The 25,553-nt window shown below is 38.0% G+C and overlaps 1 protein-coding gene and 1 gene segment (V, D, J or C); one reads left to right on the top strand and one right to left on the bottom strand.

Annotated features, from left to right (window-relative positions):
- The window catches only part of LOC311284461 (Ig kappa chain V-III region MOPC 63-like), a 945,935-nt gene that overhangs the window by 778,926 nt on the left and 141,456 nt on the right, over positions 1–25,553 (top strand).
- On the bottom strand, positions 1,909–10,153 carry kcnj12a (potassium inwardly rectifying channel subfamily J member 12a). The gene is made up of 2 exons (XM_084398275.1): positions 9,733–10,153; positions 1,909–3,702 (listed from the first exon to the last, which is right to left on the bottom strand). Exon 2 carries the CDS (start codon positions 3,544–3,546, stop codon positions 2,230–2,232), a length of 1,317 nt encoding a protein of 438 aa, XP_084254401.1. The 5' UTR covers positions 3,547–3,702; positions 9,733–10,153; the 3' UTR covers positions 1,909–2,229.

The raw sequence follows: 25,553 nt of genomic DNA, 5'->3' as shown, positions 1-25,553 counted from the left end.
ACAAATATGCAGGAGCATGTTGTAGTTTTAGGAGTGTTTGCCATTTAACCTTCTCCTTGTGCGTCTCACATGAGGCATTGTGCTCAGCTGCACAAAACACACACACACACACACACACACACACACACACACACACACACACACACACACACACACACACACACACACACACACACACACACACACACACACACTCAGGTGCTCACATTGTTCACATGGTCTGGGTAGTGCAGTTGTAAAGGGGAATTTATCATGTCTCACTGATCAGTGTGTGTGTAGATCTCCAGGGATAGTGTGCCCCGGCATTGCTTGTCATTTGTGCTTGGATTGAATGCAAAAATAAATTGACTAATATCTTTCTTTCTTTTCTTTGTAAATGTAACATTGTCTTTGTTTTTCTCTTGCTAGAAATTAATATCGCACACAAAACCATGAATCTATGCAGAAATATTTACACATTAAAGGAAATAGCACACCAAAAATAATGTTCATTATTTTGTCATTGTTTACTCACTCTCATGTGAGTTTCAAATGTGTATGCTGTTTTTGTTTTGTTTTGTGGAACACAAAAGTAGATTTTTATTTTTATTTTAATTTTTTTTAAAGAAAATGCTTTTCTACATAATGACAGTTTACAGTAGGGTTGCAAAATCCAAAATTTCTATTGGAATGAACAAGAATATATGGGAATTAATAATTACAATTAATTAAAAAATTAAAAATTGTAGTTTAACTTAAATACTTAGTTGAAAAAACATCTTACAGCTTAATCTTGGTTAAAACATAATTTTAATGGGACATATTTTGGGTGGGGAGGATGTGCTTTCGTTTCACATTTTGAATGGGATTTTTTTGGGGGGGAATCATAGGAAATATGTTTATTTTATTCAACATTCATGTTTATTTGTTGTTTAATGAAAGAATCAATTAAAGTTCTACTCACAAATAAATCCAAAATGTTTTAAAATGTGTATTAGTTTGCATGCATGTCTGCTTATGACCAAACAAAATGTTTATATTTATGTTTGTATATGATACAGTTTGTATAAATTCCCCAAAATTCCCAATAACTTTCCAACTTGGAATATTTCCAAAATTCCCCAGCTTAACTGCCCGTGGAAAGTTTCTGGAAATTTACAGGAAATTTTCTGTCCCTTTGCAACCCTAGTTCATTGTGACCATGGCTTTTAAAAGTCTGTATTCAGTCCTCTGAAGCCAAATTATAGATTTCTGAAAACAAATGGTGCAGGGTGGATATAAGTGTTTATAAAATATATCGAAACACATAATAAGAAATAAATTACAATTTATAATAAATATATTAAAAAACATATAATTTAAATCTTTTATATAATTTTAAATTTCATATTTAAAAAAAAATAAGAATTTGATATATCATTTTAATATAATTCTAAAAATTTTTTTTTACAAGTATATATATTTTTTGTTATTATAACTTTTCGAAATATTTCCTTTTGTATTCCATGGAAGACAGTCATACAGTTTTGGAACTACATGTGAGTGAGTACAGGTGAAACTCGAAAAATTAGAATATCGTGCAAAAGTTCATTTATTTCAGTAATTGAACTTAAAAGGTGAAACTAATATATTACATAGACTCATTACATGCAAAGTGAGATATTTCAAGCCTTTATTTGTTATAATTTTGATGATTATGGCTCACAACTTATGAAATTTTGTTGAATTTAGAGTTTGCATAAGCTGCAAGCCATAATCATCAAAATTATAACAAATAAAGGCTTGAAATATCTCACTTTGCATGTAATGAGTCTATATAATATATTAGTTTCACCTTTTAAGTTGAATTACTGAAATAAATGAACTTTTGCACGATATTCAAATTTATCGAGTTTCACCTGTAAATCATTTGTCAGAATTTTCATTTTTGGGTGAACTATTCCTTTAAGAATCAAGAGTTTAACAGCTAAACTAGTATCATGAAACAAAACGAGGAAAAGATTCAAGTTTTCCGTGCAGGATAAAAAGATTCCTACTGCCTCTCTCTCTCTCTCTCTCTCTCTCTTCGAATCGGCATCTCCCCGCCGCTACGCGTCGCTCCAGCTTTCACACATTCACCCGTTTGTTCATTGCTCATTCACTCGCTCACTCTCTCCGTATGGCACTTTGCATTGTTCTGCATTTTAGAAGCTCCAGTGTCTCCGGGAACGAAACACGAAATTCGAGTATCAAAAAGGTCATAGTAAAGGTTCATATCTCTGACTCCCTTCGGTATGACCTTTGCTCCGCGCAGCGAGGGTTCTGCAGTCGTTCGAAATCATGTCGAGGCGTTCTCTCCGGGCTGAGGCTCCTCGCTCGCTCTGGCTTTATCCTTTCCGGACTGTCGTCGTCCTCCTCTTCGTGGCTCAGGATCGCCAGCTCGTTCTCGTAGCAGAAGGAGTTGGCGCTGGGCACCACCAGGTACTTGTTTTCCATCATGTCCTTGGCACTGCAGCGAGGGGTGGACGGCACCTCGTAGGTCTTGTGGAAGTGTGAGTAATCAACCTTGTATTGGTTCTTTTCCTCAAACAGCACCGGCTCGAATCGATGCCCCCAGAGGATCTCGCTAGCCAAGTAGGAGCTTCTCGCCTGTGCCGTCATGGCCGTCGCCTCCACCATTCCCTCCAAGATGACCACGATCTCAAAATCCGCCGTTTCGAGATCCTGCTTAGCGACGCCGAACAGAGGACTCTCCTGGTCGATTTGATGCAGGATTGTGATTGGCGAGACTAGGAAGATGCGGTCCAGCCCTTTGTCGAAACCGACATTGATGTCCAGCTGGTCGAGTGGGATGTACTCGCCTTCGACCGTAACCCGCGGTTTGATGAGCTGCGCTCGGACGTGCGCCTCGACGATGTGACTCTTTCGCAAGTTCCCCACCCGCCACATCAAGCACAGTTTCCCGTCACGCATGGCGATGATGGCGTTTTGCGAGAACAACAGAGTCTGCGCTCGCTTCTTAGGACGTGCCATTTTGGCCATGATTGCTCCGATCATGAAGCAGTCGATGATGCTGCCCACGATGGACTGGAAGACCACGAGAAACACCGCGACGGGACATTCCTCCGTCACGCAGCGGAACCCGTAACCGATGGTTGTTTGCGTCTCGATCGAGAACAGGAACGCCGCGATGAAACCGTTCACCTGCAGAACGCACGGCGTGAAGTTGTCGTCGCCCGCCGGGTTGTCCAGATCACCGTGGAGAAGCGCGAGAACCCAAAACGCCAAGCCGAACGCCAACCAGGAAATCACGAAGACTAGCGTGAAAACGATCACTAGGTAGCGCCAGCGGATGTCCACGCAAGTGGTGAATATGTCCGCCAGGTAGCGCTGGGACTTCTCATCCATGTTGGTGAACTGCACATTGCACTGTCCGTTCTTCTTCACGAAGCGGTTGCGACTTTTCCGTCGAGTGTGGATTTTGCCGTTGCCATATCCATTCATCCCTCCGCCATGCATGGTGGTTAAACGCAGAGCATCCTCCTCCGTCGACACGATACTGTAGCGACCGATCCGACCCACGCTCATTCTCTTTAGCTCTCCACCTTCCTATTTTTCCAATCTGGTGTTCCCTCTCTTGGAGCGGATTAGTAGTAGTACAAGTCAAGGGTGGTGGGTGGTTTAGTTGTAGCGATGTTGGGTCAAATCCAATCAACAGTAGAAGCACTTCGGTTTCCTCAGACCCTTGGGAAAAACAAACAGATCATCATCAGTTCATAAAACTGTGAATGAGAGTGGTGGCATTTGAGAGTGACTCTGCATATAAAAACATTCTTATATCAAAGTAATCGTTTTAGCAATTTGCAGTATTTATTATTATAGGAAATATATTGTTTAGAATTATTGAAGAAAATTACGTTTATAGTCAAAACTAAACTGTTTTATTTTGCTTACTTCCTCTGTTTCATGAGTTTGTTGCAGGTCTTTCTGCTTTCTTTCTGAAGAATACATGCAATGCTGCCATAAAATGTGATGGAAAGGAGATCTGTGGCCCTTGATGCCTTAAAATGCAATCTAGGTTGGAAGGTCACTAGATTTTAGAGGCAAAATGTGCCAAAAGGAGTGTTTTCACCTACTTCAGTTTCACCTCGATTCAGACTGTGACATTGGTGCGTGATTGATGTTTGGACAAAAAGCCTATCATAAAGAGGAATTGAGGCTGTTTTGTTTTGGGGTCAATTGTTTTGCTGATATTTCTGATATTAGTTTGGCATTGCACAGGCTGGATATTGAATGAAATTAGTGTGTCGAGGCATGGACCCTCGCTGGATTCATTTCAGGTTTCTCATGTATGTGTTTTTGTTCTCGGCTTCTACATTATTGATCAGAGCTCTGTTTTAAAGCTGCTTAACACAACAGAGATGTTCTGGCTATCCGATCACACACACACACACACACACACAACCACAGATGTCCCTCAAGAGGCTCAAATCTTACCCTCCGAAACGGCAAAGTAAAGATGACGTAAAAGGGGTGTTAACAATTTGGGATTCTGTGCGAGTGCCCCGTGTGTGTTTGAGAGTGTTTGCGCACACATGCTTGAGTTTTAAACACATCATTCAGACACTCAGGAGACCAGTGTCTGTATGAGGCTTTGGCCATGGGTGCCGTCCCACAATCCTCTAGAGAAGCTAAGTGGGTTGAAGGGGGGGAGGGCGATGAGTTAGCTGGGCATACACAGAAAATTAACATAAGACTTGGAAAAAATGAAGGTTATGAAGCAAAAAATAGGGGAGAGAGACAGAACTGATGTACGACAAAGACCAAGAAGGGAGGAAACCCTGTGGCCTGATATCTAAATATATACAGTCAGCGCTCAGAGAGGTTTCGTGCTTTATTTGTCTGGCCTGCTTCTGCATATCATAGAGCGACGTCATTACTGTCACACTTACACTTCCCATTTATATTTCAAATGAATTTCTGTTCTTCTGGAGAACATCAGTGTTATCATAACCCATTGCCTTGACTCATTATGATCTTTTTACTTCCACCTGTGTCTCATTATCTTGTTAACGCAAGATGTGAGCCCTGTGTTTTCACTCATTCTTTGCGAAGTCTTGTATGTTGTTACACTGCATTTCTGAGCTTTATCCTGGATTCCTGTGTCTTAGTTATCTGATTCTCTGCCCATATTCTGGATTATCCTTTTGCCTGTCAATTTTCCCCTGTTGCTTTTTTGGATTGTTTGCCCCTTTGCTCTTTATATGGACTAGGATTGTCCCAATAAAGCTGCATTTAGATCTTCAACCCAAGTCTCGGAGCAATTATGTAATATATAACCTCTTTGCATTTTCTTTACATTTTCTGAACAAACTGTAAGTGGTGTTTACTTGTGCAAAAGTTTCCATGCTAGGGTGTTGTGGGTGGTTGCCAGGGTGTTGCTAGGTGTCACTTTTAAAGTGTAATTTAGAGGATATGGGTGGATGTTGCCTACTGGTCTAAAGCCGTGTGTAAGATCTATTATAGTCCTTTACGACTGTTGCTTGTCAGACTGTACAAACATGATCTCCATTGTAAGCACTGTAGGGTCTCAGTTGTCATTAGAGATTTACATCATCATCATTCTGTGACACGTTCGGTAACTAAACTGCATTTCGTGTGGGATAGAAATGGTGGCTGGCAAACAAAAACAATCTCTAGTGTTCATTTTGATCACGGCTTTTCTTGAAAAGTAAACTGGAAAAAAATGAAGACGTGTGTGTGGAGCAAGTGCTGGTTTGTCGTCGTCGTCACACTAATGAGGTTCTGTGTTCCTATAAGTTTTTGATTTGATAGGAGATGTCACACTGTAGGACTGTGCCTCAAAACTTCTGACGCTGCCAGAATTTCACTTTTAATCGCAATGGTCATTAATCGGCTGTCTGCGGACCTGTCAAACCAGCGATCAAAGACTTTAGATTTTGGCCTAGGATCAGAGGAATCTTTAAGGATTTACAAAATTTGCTTCAGACGGCCAAATCGCACAGTGTGACCCGGCACCGACCTCAAGTTTATATCATATTCTGTTCTCTAGATTTGGTCCATCTAGCTACTATGGTTAACTATGAAGAGAATACACTTTTTGTGATTTTTCTTTTTTTCCCCCTTCCTTTTCACAATTTTCATAACAGGGTCTGTTTGTTTGGTGTGATACTGATACTGATGTATGATAACATCATTACATAATTACAGCGGCTGAAGCGTCTCTGTGCTGTCTGCCTTCTACCCGAAAACATGATACCTGATCTGTGCACACTCATGCATTCATACACACACAGAAACACCGTAGTGTTGTCTTGTCTCTGAGCTCTCGGTGTCTTGCATCATTTCAGGGCCATCAACAGCATCAGGCCACAGTTGTCTCGGGTGACAAGAGTTTGAAAGAGAAAGCTTGTGAATGCTTTAGATAAAAATCTGCAATCCTGTAACTAAAACGTAAAATTGGTAAGATGTAAATAAATAAATTACACAGAATAAAAACAATTAAATGCATTCACTGTAAAAAGGAAGCGCAATGTTTTCATGTGATTTAGTAAGTTTTAACTAAAACAAAAATGCACAAAATTGCACCAGTGAAAGTGATTTTAAGGGCCAGATCGGGTAGAAATATAGCACTTTAGCAACTGTTCTGCATAGATGTAGAAATGTATCAAATTGTGAAGTATTGTGCATGAACAAGAAGCGATCTTTTATCAAAAAGTGAATGAGATTGTAACTAAAGTTGTGACGTATGGTGGTGTGCTGGCTGATTTTTGGGCTATGGTTCACCCTCAGGAGGTAGTTGACTTGTAAGGGAACGGTGAGTTCTAGGTTGTAGCAGCAGATTTGACCGGGGAATGTCATGATGTCTGTCCGTGAACCGAAGCGGAGCAGAATGTAGGTCATGGGAATGACAGAGGAAGGGTTTTTCCTCAGAAGTGTATTTTGACATGAAAATATCGAAAATTTACCCTAACACATATGAGCCATTGTTGCATGACCTGAAGCAGAAAGTTAAAGGATTTAAGTTAAACTTGTTTGCTCAATATACTTACTTACATTATTGAAGTATCACTGTAAAAACAAACGTACTCAGTCAAATTTAGCTAACAATTTGCACTCTTATTTGTTTGGGTAATGTTCATCCCATATGTTGAGTAAATCTAACAATGCAATGCCAACTAATAATTCCTTATAAAAAGTGAGTAATATGAACTCGTGATGTTATTGAATGTTTAAATTTTAAATGTCATACATAACTGAACATTAAACAGGTCTTTCCCTTTACTCAAAAACACATGAAATAACACTTAATTTCAACATATACTCTCCTGATCAAGCCATGCAAAGCACGCTGGGAACTAAAAATCCACTGCCCAGTTTCAGTTAATGCTCAGAAAACGAAAGTAAACTTTGAAGTTTTACATATTTAAGTAGATTGGACACAATTAGATTAAGTAGAAACAAAATATTCAGCAATTGTTTTGCTTGAATTCATTTTAAAGTCAAAAATATAATTTAATCTGACTAAAAGAACAAGACTAGCAGGTCACATCAACAGATGCTGCAATGTTGACAGCATCTCTAGTTGCGATAGATAAACCAACGGTTTGTCACTCTCAAATTCTCTCTGTTGGCTTTTAATCAGGTTACCATGTGGTCGATTAATTATTTAATAATTTGCAGTATTGAATTGCTTTTTATCATCATCTAACTTTGCAGAAACCTTGAGATGGCAGGTGAGATTCTGTCCAGATGAGAGGAATTACTGTCACGCCAGAATTACATTTTCCTACAATGTACTTTGACGTTGCATATATGTTGATTTGGTTGTATTTGACGATGAACTGACCTGAACTTCAAAGCCTACGTTAGTCTCCAAATATAAGAGTATTTGACTTAGTTTAAATGTGACAGACTGACTTTTTTCTTTTAACATCTTTTGACATCCTAACAGAGCCGTTCTTATGATATGGAGAATATCATGATTAATGACTCCATGTTCGCTGCGTGTGGCCTAGTTTTCTGCAGTATTTAATGCTAATCTGACATTACCTGCTGTTTTCTTCATGCAGTTTCTGTGTCAAGCAGTTATTTCACAGCAATATTGGTAACACTTAAAAAAAGAAAAATTGCATTATGCAATGCTTGACAGATCATTAGGTAATGTTAAAATGATAATTATTCAAATTATAATCAGAAATACAGAATTAATATGCAAGCCTATATTGTCAAAAAGCCTTTTTATGCATATTGAACTTGAAACTTTGCTCGGTTACATTTTACTGTACTATTTTAATAATGTACTATTAGGATTTTTGTGTTTAATGGTACAGGTACCGGACAATTACATGCTCAGCTGTGCCTCAAAAAGCAAAAAAACAAAACATAAGTCGCTGCATGAGCAATGCAAGTTCAACAGATAATGTATTATGCAGAGTAAAGCCCCAGTCGGATTGTTTGTGTCCATGTGAAAGTGGTCAGTGATGCATTTCTACACGTCTGGTTGAATTATTCATATGCATGTGGATTTTACATTGTTTTGTTGGTCCTCATCATTCTTTATCATTTTAACCTGTGTAAATACTGTAAAATACGGTTCCAGAATGTGATTTTTGCAGCAATAACACAGAAGAACCATCTTTTTTCTTATTGTGAAGAACTTTTTTCCACCATAAAGAACCTTCTGTGCAATGCAAAGGTGGATGTCAAAGGTTCTCAATGAAAGCATCGATAAATGTCGATATATTTTTAAACGTGTATCAGATGAATGAGTAGTTTGGAGGCAGCGGGAGTGAGAGGAGCTCTGGCCTCTTTAGCAGGGTAACGGATGACATTAAAATGACCGTCACACTCTCACACACACACTTTCATCTGTGCACACATCGCGTTCTGTGTCAACATTTTTTACCTAAGTAGTTCCTGAAAAGAAACATGTGCGAATCGGAGACAGAATTGTCCTCAGAAGTGAGCTAAATCTGACCAAACATTGAGGAATACAATTCATAAGTACATGCGTAAAGTTTTCTTTTAGTGTTTGCTGTGTGGGTTCGTTATTCAAAGCTTGGAATCTCAGGGAAATAATATCAGAGATAAAGACCGTTTACAGGCTCATTCTGTCCATTCTTGCACTATAATAAGTACGGCTTATTTTTACTTTACTCAGATGGCAGCAAAAATATTCCTACAGCACGCTCCGAAAAACACGCATGCATACTTAGTGTGCATAACTTTCTGCTCAATATCAGGTCATTATAATCGGGTCAGTTAACGATGTTCTAATGAAGTTCAGTGACTGATTCTTCCCGGCGCACATTAAAACATTTATCCAATTGGGAGTTAAAATAACTGTTAAATAATTAATTAGTGTTAATATTTCTTATTATTAATATAACTATTGTATATAATGAAATATAAATTTAATTTGATTTACTAGTCATTTCATATTACCTTCCTATTTCATGTTTATTGTATCTAAACAGTTTGTTCAATAGTTCTGTTAGTTTTAGGCTATACTTGTGCTTAGACCCGTCGTATTTGATGCGGTAATAAACAAAACAAAAAAGACCCCAGCTGCTGTGCAGTCATTGTTTAACCCTTTATGAACTTTCTCAGTTTATTTTTAGAGCATTGTTTTAATTTGCATTGACAGCAATGATGTAATTTGTAATAAATTATGCATATAATTGAGATTCTAGCAGCTAAAAGTATATCAAATAGCAACACATGGTAAAGTTTTAGACGGATGTTGCTTACCTTGCGTTTTGTAAGGGGTCCTCGCCCTCTGAGTGTGTGTGTGTGTGTGTGTGTGTGTGTGAGTGTGTGTGTGTGTGCACAAAGACAGGACAAGTGTGCTATGGCGTTGTGGTTGCGTTATCCAAACTGGAGCATTTGATGAGAGCTTGTGCAGCTCGTGATGGGGATCCAGAGCTCTGCCATCTCGACCTCACACACACTCATTGTCCATTTCAGATTCATATCCAATGTTCCACTTGTTTTTTCATTCTTCCCATTTTTTTTAAAAGCACATATATTCCAAACCAGAAACAGAGAAACGGCCCCAAACACTCCAGTTGAGTAAGTGAACGAGCAGTTCTGAGTGAATCAAAGCATCAGTGAGCTCGTGATAGGCAGAAAGTCATGAAGAGATACTTGAGTTTGGAGAAGTGCATGTCCTCCTCCTCCTCTCCTCCACTCCTGATGGATTAAACACTGTCCTCTTTTCTTTCTGCACTCAGTCAGATCTTCTTGTCCCCCAGAACGAGGGAGGAATACGGCAGTTGTCTCTCATGCACCTGCTTGCTTCATCTTCATCTGCCATCAGATCTATCAGTGCTGCACTTTTCTCATCTCTGTCCGTCTCTCTCGTTCTCTCTCGATCTCTCTCACCCCACCCGCTCGTTTCTCCCTCCCACGGCACAAGCGCTCCAGCGTTTTGTCACTTGATGCTCTGCTGTGGTCATACGGACACACACACACACACACACACACACACACACACACAGAGACACACACACACAGAGAGAGAGAACCTTTCTAACTTTCTCATCTTCCTCCATGAAAAGGTTTTTTATTTGCTTGTGTGTCTGACGTTTTCCCACAGCACTCGTGACAATTTCATGACATCTGAGCAAATTTGACCACCAAATCACAATGCCATTACTGTAATGTTTTATCATTCTTATTAGATTCTCGTGACTGTAATACAGTCATTTGTAGTGTATTAAACCGTATAATACATTCATTTAAAAATAAAATTAGTACAAATTTACAAATTCTGTCATAATGTATAAATATTTTACAATTTAATTTAATTATATTTACTGTATAATAGTAAAGAGAGCTATAGTACAATAATTATAAAATCATCAAATATTAAAGGCAGTACAACAAATATTATTATAATGTATAAATGTTTTACAATTAAAATTTTTACTGTATAATAGTATTATAGTACAATAATTGTATTTAATTATAAAATTAGTAAATATTAAAGGCAGTACAACATACAATTATGTATATATTACAGTTTAAATATATATATATTTTTACTGTATTGTATTAAAGAGTATTATAGTACAATAATTAACACTTTAAATTAAGGTTTCATTTGTTAACATTATTAACTATATTAGATAACTTTTAAAATCTACATTTTTTTAAATCAAAAGTTGTATTTGTTAACATTAATGCTCTTGGAAGTAACTAACAGTGAAACAATTCGATTTTCACACTGACTGATGTCAACAAAGATTAATAAATGCTTTAAAATATGTATTGCTCAGTGTTATTTCATGTTTGCTAATGCATTTACTAATGTGAGACATTATTGTAAAGTTTTACCATTTTTTTATTATAAAATCAAAATGTATAAAATGCTATCATAATGTATGATTTTTTTTTCATTACAGTAATGCGATTGGATTTGACGTGCTTTTAATAAACAATGCAAAAAATATGGATGACCGACGCATTGAACTTGCGTTCTTTTGTTAGTATCACAAAATATTACTAACTGTAACTAATAGTGATGCTTTTCTTCTAGTTTGACCACTTCTGGCATTCTGCTTTTCGAAGTATTTGCCACAATTTTAGCTCAGAATTTTTGATACCTACCAAACATCAGCGGTTCTGTTTTTACCCACAAAACTGTGAAGATGTCAGTTTTCATTAAAACTGTTGTGAAACTCTCTCTGTGTGTGTGTGTGTGTGTATGTGTGTGTCCAGCAGGCAGGTTCTGAACACTTGAAGTCTCCATGGTGATTGGCACACTCTCAGCGCTTTGCGGCGTTTGAGGTGTTTCCTGGAGAGAGTCAGGGTCTCCATGGTGATCTTGAGCTCGGCAGCATCACAGTTTCCAAAAATGAACGGATAGATAGATGGAAATGTGAAGTACTGGAGGCTAAAACCAGAGCATGACACACAAACCTGTTGAAGAGCGCTCGCGCTGATGCTTTCATTAATGTCATGTGCAGCAGTCAGTGCGGCCTTTCTGCAGCGCTAAAAAAAGAAACACATTACATCATTTTTATACGTTTTAAAGAAAAATGCGAATGGAGTTTTCCCTTACGAAACTTTCCACAATTAGGATGTGCCAAGTGTTGTTCTAAGTATTTTTTAACATGCAGATATAGTTGCTAGAGCATTTTGAGATTGTAAAGGTGTTGCTTTGTGGTTACTAGGGTGTTCAGGGAAGTTACTAAGATTTTCTGATTGTTTTTAACATGTTGCAATTCAGTTTGGGTTGTTTTCATGTTGCTATGACATTTCTAGGGGTTGTTAGGGCCTTATAGGGTTGCTTTAGAGTGTTTTTAGCACAGTTGCACAACAAGCCGCATGATTTCAGGAATGATTCAATATCTCAGATAGGATAAGTTGGGGTTATTAGTTTGTTCAAATCACTAACCCCAAGTAAGATCACTAAAAATAGTGATTCTTGACTAAAAACCCCGCTAGCTAAGCAGCTCCTGGTTTACTTGCATCCCTCTCTTCAGACTCCTGTGTTCTGTTCGCTTCTGGAAATGTAAAATAGAAGATTCTTGTCCTCCCACATGCAGACTATTGTTCTGAGAACTTGCTCTCTCCCTCTCCCTCTCTCCCTTTCAGATTTAGGGCCCTATTTTAACGATCTGAAATGCAAGTATCAAACTCGAACCGCAAGTAACTTTGTGGGCGGATCTAATATAAAATCTAAAACGGTTGGTCTGAAGTAGCTTCATTATTCATAGGTGTGGTTTGGGCGTAAACCACACCTGTGAAATAAACCAATCAGAGCATCATCTCACATTCCCTTTAAAAGCAGGCGCACTTGTTCCGTGGCGGATTGCTATTACAGGGTTTTTCCTGGGTCAAAATTGGTCTTCGGTGGTGGCTGACCGACATGGTCATCCACACACAGCAAAGAGTCCTCTAGTACCCACATGATCCGCAAGCCCAATATTGACAATAAATGTTAAATTTAAAATAAATACAAAGAAACAGTTTGTGATTTTTTTTCTTAAAGAAAAGAAAGTAATTAAATGAACAAATATGAAAATAAAACAAAACATAGACTTCACTGTATAAATTATACATTGATACTTATTAAAGCTAAAGTTATCAGTGAAGAGCAGTGAGTGATTTTTCTCTTTGCATTTTGTTGTCTTATTAGGGATAGTTCTCCTAAAAATTCTAATTATCATAATTTACTCTCTCAAGTTGTTTTAAACTCGAATAAGTTTCTTTCTTCTGTTGAAAATAAAAGTTATTTGGAAGATTGTGGGTAACCAAACAGTTGATGAACCCCAGTGACTTCCATAGTATATTTTTCTCCTATGAAAGTCAATGGGGATCAGCTACTGTTTGGATAGCCACCAGGGATGGAAATTAACCTTTTTGTCCACCGGCCACTGTGGCTGGTGGATTTCAAAATCTACCAGCCACTCAATGTTTTTACCAGCCACTTTCTTGTTTTTAACCGACAATGTGTAACTGCATGTGAAAATTAATACTACAAGATCTACAATACTTAAGCAGTTTATTTAATCTCAAGTCTCAATGAAATACTGACATTTTCTCTTTCTCTCTATATATTTCTCTTTTTTACCTGGATGTGGCATTTGAATGATTCGTGGTCTTTTATGGCTTCCAGTTTTAGGTTTTTAGTCCCAACAATGAAACTAGGGCTGGGCGATATGGACCAAAAGTCATATCCCGATTATTTAGGCTGAATATCGATATACGATATATATCCCGATATTTTTTCCGCAAAGTGAGAGCAAATGTTCAGTCAAAGCCAAATATGACATGTCACAAGTAGTTTTATTGAAACTGGCTATTTCCACACACATAAGTACTGTCCCCCTTTACTTAACATAAATTGTAAGAATATGACTAATAGTAAAGACTAGTAGTACTAATAAATAAACATTAGGCCTATGCTAAAGCTATTAAATAGCAGTCCCAAACTAGTTTTTGTTAATACAATGTTGGTATGAGCCACTAGAGTCATTTAAAAATATAAAAAATAACACAAAGAAAAATAAAGTGGCATTTTAGGGTTAATATGGAAACGACAGTTACCATGGTGAATACACAATATTAACAATAACTGTTAATGAACCATGGAAACTGCTCCTGGTGAATAGTATGAAAATCATACCTGCATTACTTTTATTTTGTGTAATTTACAACGTAACGGCGTTGCATGCTCGTAGTTTCTTTTGCACTTTATATACAGTGAGGCGATACACAGCGCGCGCCGCCGGATGCGCGTGCAGTTGAAGAGTGTGCGCTCCGAGCACAGGATAACGGCTGACGTGACAGGACAAGAAAGTCCGTTTTTCTGAGGTGAAAGACTTTATTTCAGCGTACACTTATGTCCTCTAAAAGTGTCCGCCGTCTGTGTGAAACAGTATATTTTTATTTACCCGCCACGGTGGCCGGTAGGTGAAGCGAGTTTACCCGCCACAACACAAAATCACCCGCATTTGGCTGGTGGCGGGTGCTAATTTCCATCCCTGATAGCCACATTCTTCAAAATATTAATATTAGAAAAATATTAGAAAATATTAGAAGGAAATTAATAGAGGATTGGAACAACATTAGAGTGCATTAATGATGAGATAATTTTTATTTTTGGGTGAACTATCCCTTTAAGGACAAGCGGCAGCGTGTTTACTATTGCTACTGTTTCTTTAAGAGTTGCGCATTTGACAAGCAGATTTTCTCTCAATTTTCTCAAGTTTGCTTTCACTTTAGACATAACCGACTCTGTTTATATAAACCTTGTGTGTATTTAACAGTATAAGCACAATAAGACTCGAAAGATAACTTAGTCCAGTATCAGGCGCTGGTAGACAGGCTTTTAGTGCATGTGAGCTTCACAGCACACGTCAGAACAGCGCATCAGCACGCGAATTAAATGTTTAACCGACAAGGCATTAAAGGGGTCATGAACTGGATTGTTTTATTATTTTATAATGTTTCCTGGGGTGCCCTTATAATGTTAGTATGATTTTTACATCAAAAATTGTCATAATTTATAAATAAAAGCCATTTTTCCAAGCCTGATTTCAGCCTCAGATTTGAACGCTCCGTTTTAAGGGGCGTGTCTGCTGTGAGACTGCAGTGCAAACGCCCACTGCTGTGATTGGCTGACATGCTTGCATATGAAATAGCTAGTATTACATGAACTCTCTCGAAAACTTTTACTACGTTTTTACTATTACAGCTATCGAGATTAACAAATCGTGAAAAGTATCGTTTAAAGCATTATATTTAAATCTATTACATCCATGGGCGTCAGTTTGGTTTGAAATGTGCTGGGGACAGAGACGCATTCGGAAGTGCATTTTCAGAAGTGCTGGGTACAATGACGCATTCATTTTTTTCTCTCTTTCGCGCAGTTATGTTTTGGAAGACGATGTCCTGTAGCTCAGGCACGGCCCCACTTTTCAACAGGCCCACCCAAAAAAAAAAAAAAAAAAAAAAAAAAAAACTTTTACTATATTCTAATTTTGTCAATAATTATAAAAAAATCGCCAATGAGCTCATAATTTGTGCTAAAATAGTGTTTAGTTTAAAAAAAAACATTTTAAAAAGCTGGTTATATTTTGATGTTTCTGCGCAAGTTCAGCAGACAGTGAGGTTCGGGTTTGTTCCGAATCCGATCAGAGCTCGTGAGTGGAGAGCGCATTTCTGAATATTCCGCTCCGCTCGTCCACTTCGTAAAAGTAATGATTATGAATGATTGTTAATAGGCTATATCTTCATAGAGATATAATTAAACAAAAACTAGTCAAAACACATCTAACAGAACATAGCCTAAGTTGTTTATTTTTTACACCTTGTGTTTTTATTTTGTTTAATTAACGAAATGTCAATCTTCGTGTTTATAACAGAAGATACAATACAATACAAAAATCTTCAAGATGTATAACGGATTGTCACCTTATAAACAGTCCCTTTTTTAATGGAATAATACACCCTTATAATAAAGAAAAAGCTTCAGTGATAAAGAATATGAACGCAATGCATTTAATTATACATTAAGCGTTTTCCTTTCGTAGAAACCCTTTATTATAAGGAAAATAGGTGGCTCTTAACGTGTCTTTCTATGGGAGGATGGCATAGCAAATATTCAATGCATTCAATGAAAATATGCAATGGTATTCAATGCAAAACAAATAAAATAAATAAATTATTGTGGCATTAATTAGCCCATAAACAATATTTATTTTAAAGCCTAAACGAATTTGTTTAAAGAAAAACACCAGCGTTGGGCGTTTATCTGTATAGGCTAAGTGTTTCAGCCGCCCTTTTCAAACTGGCGCAATAAAATGCAACAGAATTTGATTAGTTAAACATGAAGAGGATTATCCGTCTGGCATGGCCGCTCGCTCTAACGTTAACCTAAATAAATGTTTGCTATTATGAAGCGCATATCCAAGTGTTTGTGCGGAGTGTGGAGCGCGCACTATAGCCTATGTGGATGGAGGCGCCGGTGCCATCACTCGCATTTTCCTATCAACAGTGGAAACAACTTAAAATACTCCATTTCTGGTCATACAGAATATAATAATACATCAGTCGCAACTACTTTTATTTGTGTAAACTCACAACAACAAGAAAACGGTGTGCCTTTGTAAAATAAAAGAAAACGAACAGGGCGCGCTTTCATGATCTCTGTGAATTGGAGCGCGCCTCAAAAATGAACTGACAAACAGTGTATAGACAAGCCTCACAGACATGAGAAATATAACTATAAAGTTACTAAAAAAAATGTCCACCAACGAAAAAAAAATCCAATCGAAAGCAAATACGGTAGCTACCATCTGATTATGTAATCCTGTCCGTATGAAAGGCGCATCTAGGCTACATTACAGCGGAGATGTGGAGATAAGTATGCAGGCAGCCTACACTGATTTAGAAAAGACTAGTTCATTAATAAACAATTAAAATGCATCGTTATTTTAAAACGACATAAGATCTCGTTAGTAGACATAATTGAGGGGAAAAAATAATATGTATGTGGCAGCAATGCGTCACGTATGATTCTGCTATATTTACTATATTAAATCCATTGGTTCATGAAACATTGATTAAAATTAAGATATAATTAATACCAAACGAAAATCACTTTAAAGAAAGGCAGCTGTTCTTTTTGAGGTCTCTGTGAAAGTTTTAAAGCAGTCTTTTAGTGGCGCTTTCAGAGCGCTCTGGTCCGTAACCTAAACTGGCACGTTGTTTTTTCCCTCATAAATGCGAACACGGAAAATAAAATAAAATGAATATTATAATGTTTTTTTTTGTTGGGTCAGACAATGATTACCAAATTTCTCTCTCATATTGTTCCTCACAACCACTGAAAACGGTCAAAAAAATCGAACCAAAAGTCAAATTAATATGGACGGAAGTTAAAAGTGGTGGGTACAAAATGACTCATGACGAAATCTGGGGGGTACGCGTCCCCCCCGTCCCCCCCGAAATCGACGCCTATGATTACATCGCATGAAAGGTTGCAGCATGATGAGCACTGACTGAGCAGATGACAGACAGTCTGTTGATCGCGTGAATAAAGATCTTATCATTGCAACGCAATTTTTGCACTCTCACAAATGCTTACACCAAATCACAATGCAAACACGATGTGAATACACAGTAAGAGCTTCGTTGTGTAGTGTAACAGTGTCATTATTTCATCACGAGTTTGGTAAGTGTCCAGATATAAGCTCTCGCGGCTCGCGCTGTGCTGTTTGATTGACAGCTTGGGCGAATGGAAAGGGATCGTTCTTTGATCGCTTTCTGTATATAATTTAATAACAGTTTAAAAAAGATTATTTTCATAATACTACGAGAAATTATGTGAAGTTGATCGTTTAGTCACTGATGCATAAATAGTATTGAACGATTTTAAGAGAAAGATATCTGAACTTGAATAATTACACATCAGAAATCGCTGATCGCAGATCAGGCATTAGAATACACATGGTTACTTACATGTTGCTGGCAGATCCGTCGGGAAATTGTGATTGACTGATTTAATAAAGTTTAACCATGCTGGAATCCGAAGGAAGCTTATGCAGACTGTCTTCTTCCACAAACAGGCACTACACAATATTTAGTAAACAGCATGTTTATTGCTTGGAAGTAGCTTGATCTGGTTTAGCAATTATCATGTCGTCCTATGTTATTTAGCATGTTTGGGCGAATCGGTGGGCGGGGCTAAACAGGCCGTGTTGAAGTAGGCGTTGATCTTCTTTTGTGGAGGCGGTGTTTTATCCTCTTTGACGTCATAGTTCCCCACTTTGAAAAACGAGTCGTTTGCTAAGCCTGATGTTTATAAAAGCTTTTATTGGACTAACAAGGTAGTTTTCAGTTCTGAAACTTACAGGATATTATTATAGTATGATGATCTCTTATATGTCAAAAGCTCAAGGAAAATTTGATTTCTCAGTTCATCACCCCTTTAAAGCACATGCAAATTATGAACTGCAGTGTCCCGTTCCGCTGCGTTAACATTTATGTGAACATACGTCGCGGTGTTTAGTATGTTGGGAGGCGCCAGAACAGATATAGGCCTAGTGCACGATTCTACAATATTTCTTCAAAAGCAGATCGTGGAGACGTTTTAATCGTCCACGAACAAAAATCGTCATATCGCACACCCCTAAAAAACCACTTCAAACTGGATAGATTTTTTTTTTTTTGCGTTTATTTAAAGTTATGTCAGCTGCATGTGCGGAATGCTTGTCACAAGCTATAAGAGAAGATAAGGCAACTTTTTTTGACTGCAATTTACACCCAGCGCTAATTCAGCAAAAATATTCTCCGAATGCCCCACGTGAAACATGGATTCGGTCTTCCGACCTTTATGATCAGTTGATTTTGATGCGAGGGAGAGAGCAAAGACAGAACTGAAGACGGAGAGTGCCCGCGCGGGGGTGGGGCACTGTGATCGTTCTCTCCGTCACTCCGTCAGTAGCCTGCTTCACTCACAAAACCCAATTACTGATCAAATAAGGCTTTGGCGGGACAAAAAATCATTTTGGCGGCCGCCAAAAATTTTTCAATGTAGGAAAAACCCTGTATTATAATGGCGATTTGCCAGGCGCACGCCAAGAGCGGTTCACAGCCGAGGAGACCGGCGTTCTCGTCAGGGCCGTAAAACACAGAGAAGTGACATTGGGGATGGAGAAACACACCCAAATTAGCTTCGGTTAAACAGGCGTATGATAATTTGGGTAAATGTGTAAGCTAGATTTATGCCTATTTTTTCACATCTTCATGGACACCACAATGATTTCCCTCGTGTGGTAATATTTTTCCTTGTAATAATGTATGGTTTGCAAAAATGGGAACTGCTGCGTCTGTGTGTAGATGAGAGAAGCAAAGTGTATGTGCACATGCTACATTATGGCAAAGCATGCGCCCTTAAAATAGCATCTGAATAACACGCCACTGACTTTAGACGAGGTTTTTCCTAGTCTGTGGCGGAATTGTTTTCTGAAACTGCAAAATAGCACCAGGGAACGTTTGCGCCGAAACACGCCTCCTCTTTTCGCTGAACCGAACCCCGGGAGCGCAAGTTCATTCCCTAGTTTACCGACGTGCGTCTGTGGAGGGAAAAATCCGCTGTGTGTCGGGTGCAAAATAGGAATGATACATGTGTCGGTGTACAAAGTCAATTGTGCTGGCTGCAAGATAGGGCCCTTAGTCTTAGAGCCAGTTCCCATCGTTTCTCTTCTCTTTCATAATATGCTTTCTGTTTCTTATCCATTCTCTCTTTTCACACCTTCATATTTTGGTTGTTCTTTTTTTTGCACTGTGTGTTTGCAGTGATGATTTTGTTCTGGGATACATTCAGTGACTAAGTGTGACTCTGTCTGTGTGACTCTGTTTGCCCAGTAGAATATTTTATTACTCAGATGTTGCTCTTTTCGGAGGGCTGTTAGTGATTTTTATAATACCACACAGAATGCCACTGGGTCAGTGGCTTTTTAAAAAATCTTTTAAAAATGGATGTAACGTGTGTTTTTGAGTCAGGTACACTGTGTTTAGTTCAACCAAATATTTGTACATATATATATATTCCTAATTTTACTGTGAAATATTATCAAAGTAACGCTACAGTGCTGCCTAATACATTATTATTTTGTGGTTGTGTGTTTTATTCATATTCATTTATAATTATTGCATTCTAGTGGCCTGGTATTTAGTATCTTTAGCATCTGCTGATTTTACTTTTGTTTCTGAGATTATTTTTGTTTCTGAGATTAACACCAAATAACTTTTCCTCTTCGGTCCCCCTACAGGTTGGAAGCGGAATTGTCCATTACCGCTGTCGTAAATATGCTGTCGCACGCACGCTATTTGTTAATGCAGCGCCGGCTTTGGAATGAACGATGTCCACAGACAAGGTAGAGTATGTTGCATGATTTTATGAAAGTATGATGTATTGCGACATCAGAAACGGAGAAAAACTAAATAATGACTATTGTAATGCTTGCCATAAAGCAAGTCAAATTTGTAGTTTCTTATGTCTCATACGAACTACAGAAACGCTACTCCATCCATCCATCCATCCATCCATCCATCCATCCATCCATCCAAAAATTCTGCCATCATTTACTCAACATCAAGTTGTTCCTTGAGTTTCTCTCTTCTGCTGAACACAAAAGAAGATATTTTGAATAAAGTCGGTAACCGAACAGTTTATGGACCCCATTGACTTCCATATTATTTATTTTTTCCTTTTCCTTTTTTAATATGGGAGTCAATGGGGTCCATCAACTGTTTGGTCACCGACTTTCTTCAGAATATCTTCCTCTGTGTTCAGTAGAAGAAAGAAACTCATACAGGTTTGGAACAACTTGAAGGTGAGTAAATTATGACCCAATTTTTGGGTGAACTATCCCTTTAAATGTTATAAAATCCAATTTTAGTGGTAGAATTTGGGTTGAGTTACTCTGTAGTCATTATAATTAGTTAAACTTAATTACAAAATGTCCAGTTTGAAGTCCATGGGGTGTTTTTATTTAGATATCTACTGAAGTGTGTGTGTGTGTGTGTGTGTGTGTGTGTGTGTGTGCGCGTGCGCGCGTTGGGGTGTGTGTGTGTTTATGTGTGTGTTTACAGGTTTATATAAGTTTTTTTGAAAATGTAGAAAGTTGTGTGTGATGGGTAGGTTTAGGGGTTGTGTGTGTTTATGTGTGTTTGTGTGTGTTTGTGTGTGTGTTTACAGGTTTATATTACATTGTGGGGAGTTTTTTTGAAAATGTATAAATGTAGAAAGTTGTGTGTGATGGGTAGGTTTAGGGGTCAGGTGTGTGTGTGTGCACGATGGTGTGTGTGTGTGTGTACAGGTTTATTACATTGTGGGGAGTTTTTTGAAAATGTAAAAATGCAGGAAGTTGTGTGTGGGTAGGTTTAGGGGTCAGGTTAGTGTGTGTGTGTGTGTGTGTGTGTACATGTTGGTGGGTGTGTGTTTCTGTGTGTGTGTGGTTTATATTACATTGTGGGGAGTTTTTTTGAAAATGTAAAAATGTAGAAAGTTGTGTGTGATGGGTAGGTTTAGGGGTCAGGTGTGTGTGTGTGCACGATGGTGTGTGTGTTTGTGTGTGTGTGTGTGTGTACAGGTTTATTACATTGTGGGGAGTTTTTTGAAAATGTAAAAATGCAGAAAGTTGTGTGTGGGTAGGTTTAGGGGTCAGGTTAGTGTGTGTGTGTGTGTGTGTGTGTGTGTGTGTGTGTGTGTGTGTGTGTGTGTGTGTACATGTTGGTGGGTGTGTGTTTCTGTGTGTGTGTGGTTTATATTACATTGTGGGGAGTTTTTTTGAAAATGTAAAAATGTAGAAAGTTGTGTGTGATGGGTAGGTTTAGGGGTCGGGTTAGTGAGTGTGTCTGTGTGTGTGTGTGTGTGTGTGTGTGTGTGTGTGTGTGTGTGTGTGTGTGTGTGTGTGTGTGTGTGTGTGGAGATGAGAGAGATCGACTCCGCAAGGTTAAAGAGAGAGACAGGTTGGGTTAAAGTTGAGGTGGAGGGGAGGCAGTAGAGAGATGGAGAGAGACAGAAGCGAGGACAGAGGTGACAGCAGTGCGGATCTAATGGCCGATAGTTTTTCACACCCGCGGACTCGTAATGACAGACTGAGATCAGCGCTAAACACCCTGTGACTGATAGAGACCCACACACACGTCTCACAGTTCACAGTCTCACAGAAACACGTCCAGGTCACATTTCACAACCATAAAGCATTTTTGTATTTTGGCACCATAATAATGAAATAATATAATTTGAATTTCCTATATTAAAATATTGTAATTTTGAAATATTATATGACACTTAATATGGGTTAATATAGGTTAAACTTACAGTGTGTTATGATAAATTACTATAGGTTCCTTTTGCAGTTGTAGTTAATATATAATATTTAAATATTTTAGAAAATTTGGTATATCATTTCTGGTGATCATAATAAATTTGATTCCTCCATCTCTGCGCACACACACACACACACACACACACACACACATACACACACAGGCGGGTCAGTGTCGAGTGTGCGAGTGTCGTGCCACTTTCTCTGGTCGTGAGATGTGATGTGCTTCGACGGCTCCTGGGGGCGGATCTTCCCTCTGATTGGCCGTTTCTCAGCGGGGCTCTCCACGAGTGTGCCAGGTCTGTGCCAGCCCCAGAGCATCATGGGAAAAATTGGACAAGAGAATGTCCTCTTTTGCTCTCTTTTTACCACCTGTTTGTCCTGTAAGGTTTTCTTGGCTGTAAACTTCATCAGCTCTTTAGTGCTAATTTTAGCCTCCTTAACATTAAGGACCTCTCATGACGGAGAGAGACGTGTGTGTGTGTGTGTCGAAGAGATAAATCGTGAGAGTGATGTGTGTCTGCCTGAGCATTGACAAGTGTTTGTGTGTGTGTGTGTGACTGGTGCTATTTGTAGCCGGTTAGCCTCTCAGGGAGTTAAATCCATCTGCCAGCAGAACCCAGTTTAGTCCAGAACACACTCTCACACACTCTCACACACACGCATTGCAGCCAAGAGATCTGTTCCTGTCTGTATTATTTTAGGTCTTTATGAGTTCTTCCAGAAAATTGCTGATGCGAAGGTTATAGAACATTCAAGATGTCTTAATGACTTCTCTGTGGACTGGTTGAAAAAGACTAAAAACATATTGCTTTACATTCATAATTCATCCTAAAATATTTGAAGTTTAACTTATTTTTGTTGTTGCTTTTCAAAAAAGACAATAAATCAACATTTGTTTTGACATATTAAAGCATTTCTTACTCTCTAAATCAGTCAGAGAATATAGTTGTGTATGCTCGCACCAAGATAAACAAAAATAATTGTGTGTGTGTGTGTGTGTGTGTGTAGGTATATGTACAATACTATCATCTGGCATAAAAAATAAATACAGTTTTCACCTAAAATAGTTTTTTTTTTTAAAGTAGCACATTATATGGCAACCCAAACCTGATCTATAATACTGAGTTTATGAGCTTTATGAACATCCCACATCCACTGCAAACACACGGTGACAAAAGACATACAAATTCTGGCTATTTTTACTGACCCTCGTGTCGTTGCAAACCTGTATGTTGTTGTTTTTGTGGATTTAAAAAAAATAATTGTTGCGCACCATTTTTGCATAAATTGACACTTCATATGTCCATGTTTGTAACGCACCAAAAAAAGCACAAAAATGGTTCTGTGTGCTACTTGTGTGTTGTAATTGAACAATGCTAATCTTGAATTTTGGGCATGAATGCAGATGAGGCATGAGAAGGGGAACATTACTAGTGAATAACTATTTAAATGTCAGTCTGTTCTTCAATCTTCCATATGATTTCAGAAGCCGTTTTCTTTTTCATGCTTTTTTTGTCCTATTTGTAGCTTAGCCTCTTCAGTTATTGCACGGCATAATCATTCATCAAAGATTTCTACTTTGTGTTCAACTAGATACCAGCGTACAGGCTTGGAGTGATATGAGGGTGACGAAAGGTCGACTATTGATTTGGAGTGGTGTGTGAATGGACATACAGCATGAGATAGACATTTAACGCAGCAGGTCTCTGGCAGAGTGTGTGTGTTTGCGTGTGTTTGGTAAATGGGTTGGTCGGGCATATGCCGACTGGCTGAGGCATATGGTGGAGTGACAAGAGGGTCTAACTTCAGGCAGTTCACAGAGAAAGAGAGAGAGTGATGTAACTGTGTCTGTTCATTGAATTCATTTTGAATAATGAAATGTTTTGACATACTAAAAACTACATATTCAGATCATAACGTTTATTTTATGAGGAAATAAAAGTTCTCATTACTGTAATGCAGAAATATTATGACACTCTACCATTCAAAACGTTGGGGTCAGTGAGAATAGCACAAAAGATTTCTATTTTAAATAAATGCCGTTCTTTTGAACTTTCTATTTATTAAAGAATCCTGAAAAAAATAAACATATTACGGTTTCCACAAAAATATTAATGTTTTCAACCTTGATAATAATCAGAAATGTTTCTTGAGCATTAAATCATCATATTAGAATGATTTCTGAAGGATCATGTGACTGAAGACTGGAGTAATGATGCTGAAAATTCAGCTTTGATTACAAATTACATTTTACAATATATTAGAATACAAAACAGTTATTCTAAATAGTAATAATATTTTCTTTTATAATGTTTTATTCGTGTGTTTTTGATCAAATAAATGCATCTTTGGTGAGCAGTCTTCTTTACTGGCCAGGGTATATCATTTTTAACTAAATATATTAATAATTTAATATATGGTAGTATTTGTCGTGCCTTTATGATGATTTAAATAAAAACATAATGTGTTATATAAGAAGGATGGAGAATATAAGCCTAATCTTTATGCAAAATATTATAGATAAAAAAAAATTCTTCTTTTTCTGAAGTGATCTGGACCTGTTTTTGAATTTATAAACAAACAATGATTATACATAAGTTCAGTTGCTATTATTTAGAGTGTGACATTATATCACACTAGCAATAGTATTTGTTAAAATGCCAACTTGTTTAATCGGTTTGTGTATACAATATTGTATAATTGTGAATATATGAATATTGTAACTCAGTAGTGACCTAACATGGTCTGATACCATCGTAAACGTGTGGTGAGCAACACTGTGTTGATAAATGCGTGTGTGTGTGTGTGTGTTCTGGTCATATCTGGGCTGTTGCATCAGCTTCATTCTCCCAGGCTTTGCTGTAATGCAGTGTTTCCGCTCCGTGTCCGGACCCCTCATTCCCTCTTTGTTCCCATCAGTGCACATGGATTTAGCCGGACTAATTCAGTGCTTATCCATCACAGCACGGCTTGCACTTTTCCACAGCCACTGAACCTCTGCGTGGGTCACTGTAGGGCGAGAAGGCCCTCTGAAATCTCATTTGAGTCACTAACATCAGGCCAATCTGAGAAGTTGTGATTGTGAAAATTATTGGCTGAGTGAGATTATTGTTATGAGGAATTTTGTTTTGGTTTTCTTGAACAAATTGTAAGATCAACAGTGCAAAGTTCTGGTGAATGTGCGACAGAAGCCGTTATCATGTGATGACCAGCAGT

The sequence above is a fragment of the Rutilus rutilus genome (assembly GCF_951802725.1).
Source record: "Rutilus rutilus genome assembly, chromosome: 24".
NCBI lineage: Eukaryota > Metazoa > Chordata > Actinopteri > Cypriniformes > Leuciscidae > Rutilus > Rutilus rutilus.
Note: the sequence above shows the minus strand (reverse complement) of the source record. Positions and strands in the feature narration are given on the sequence as shown.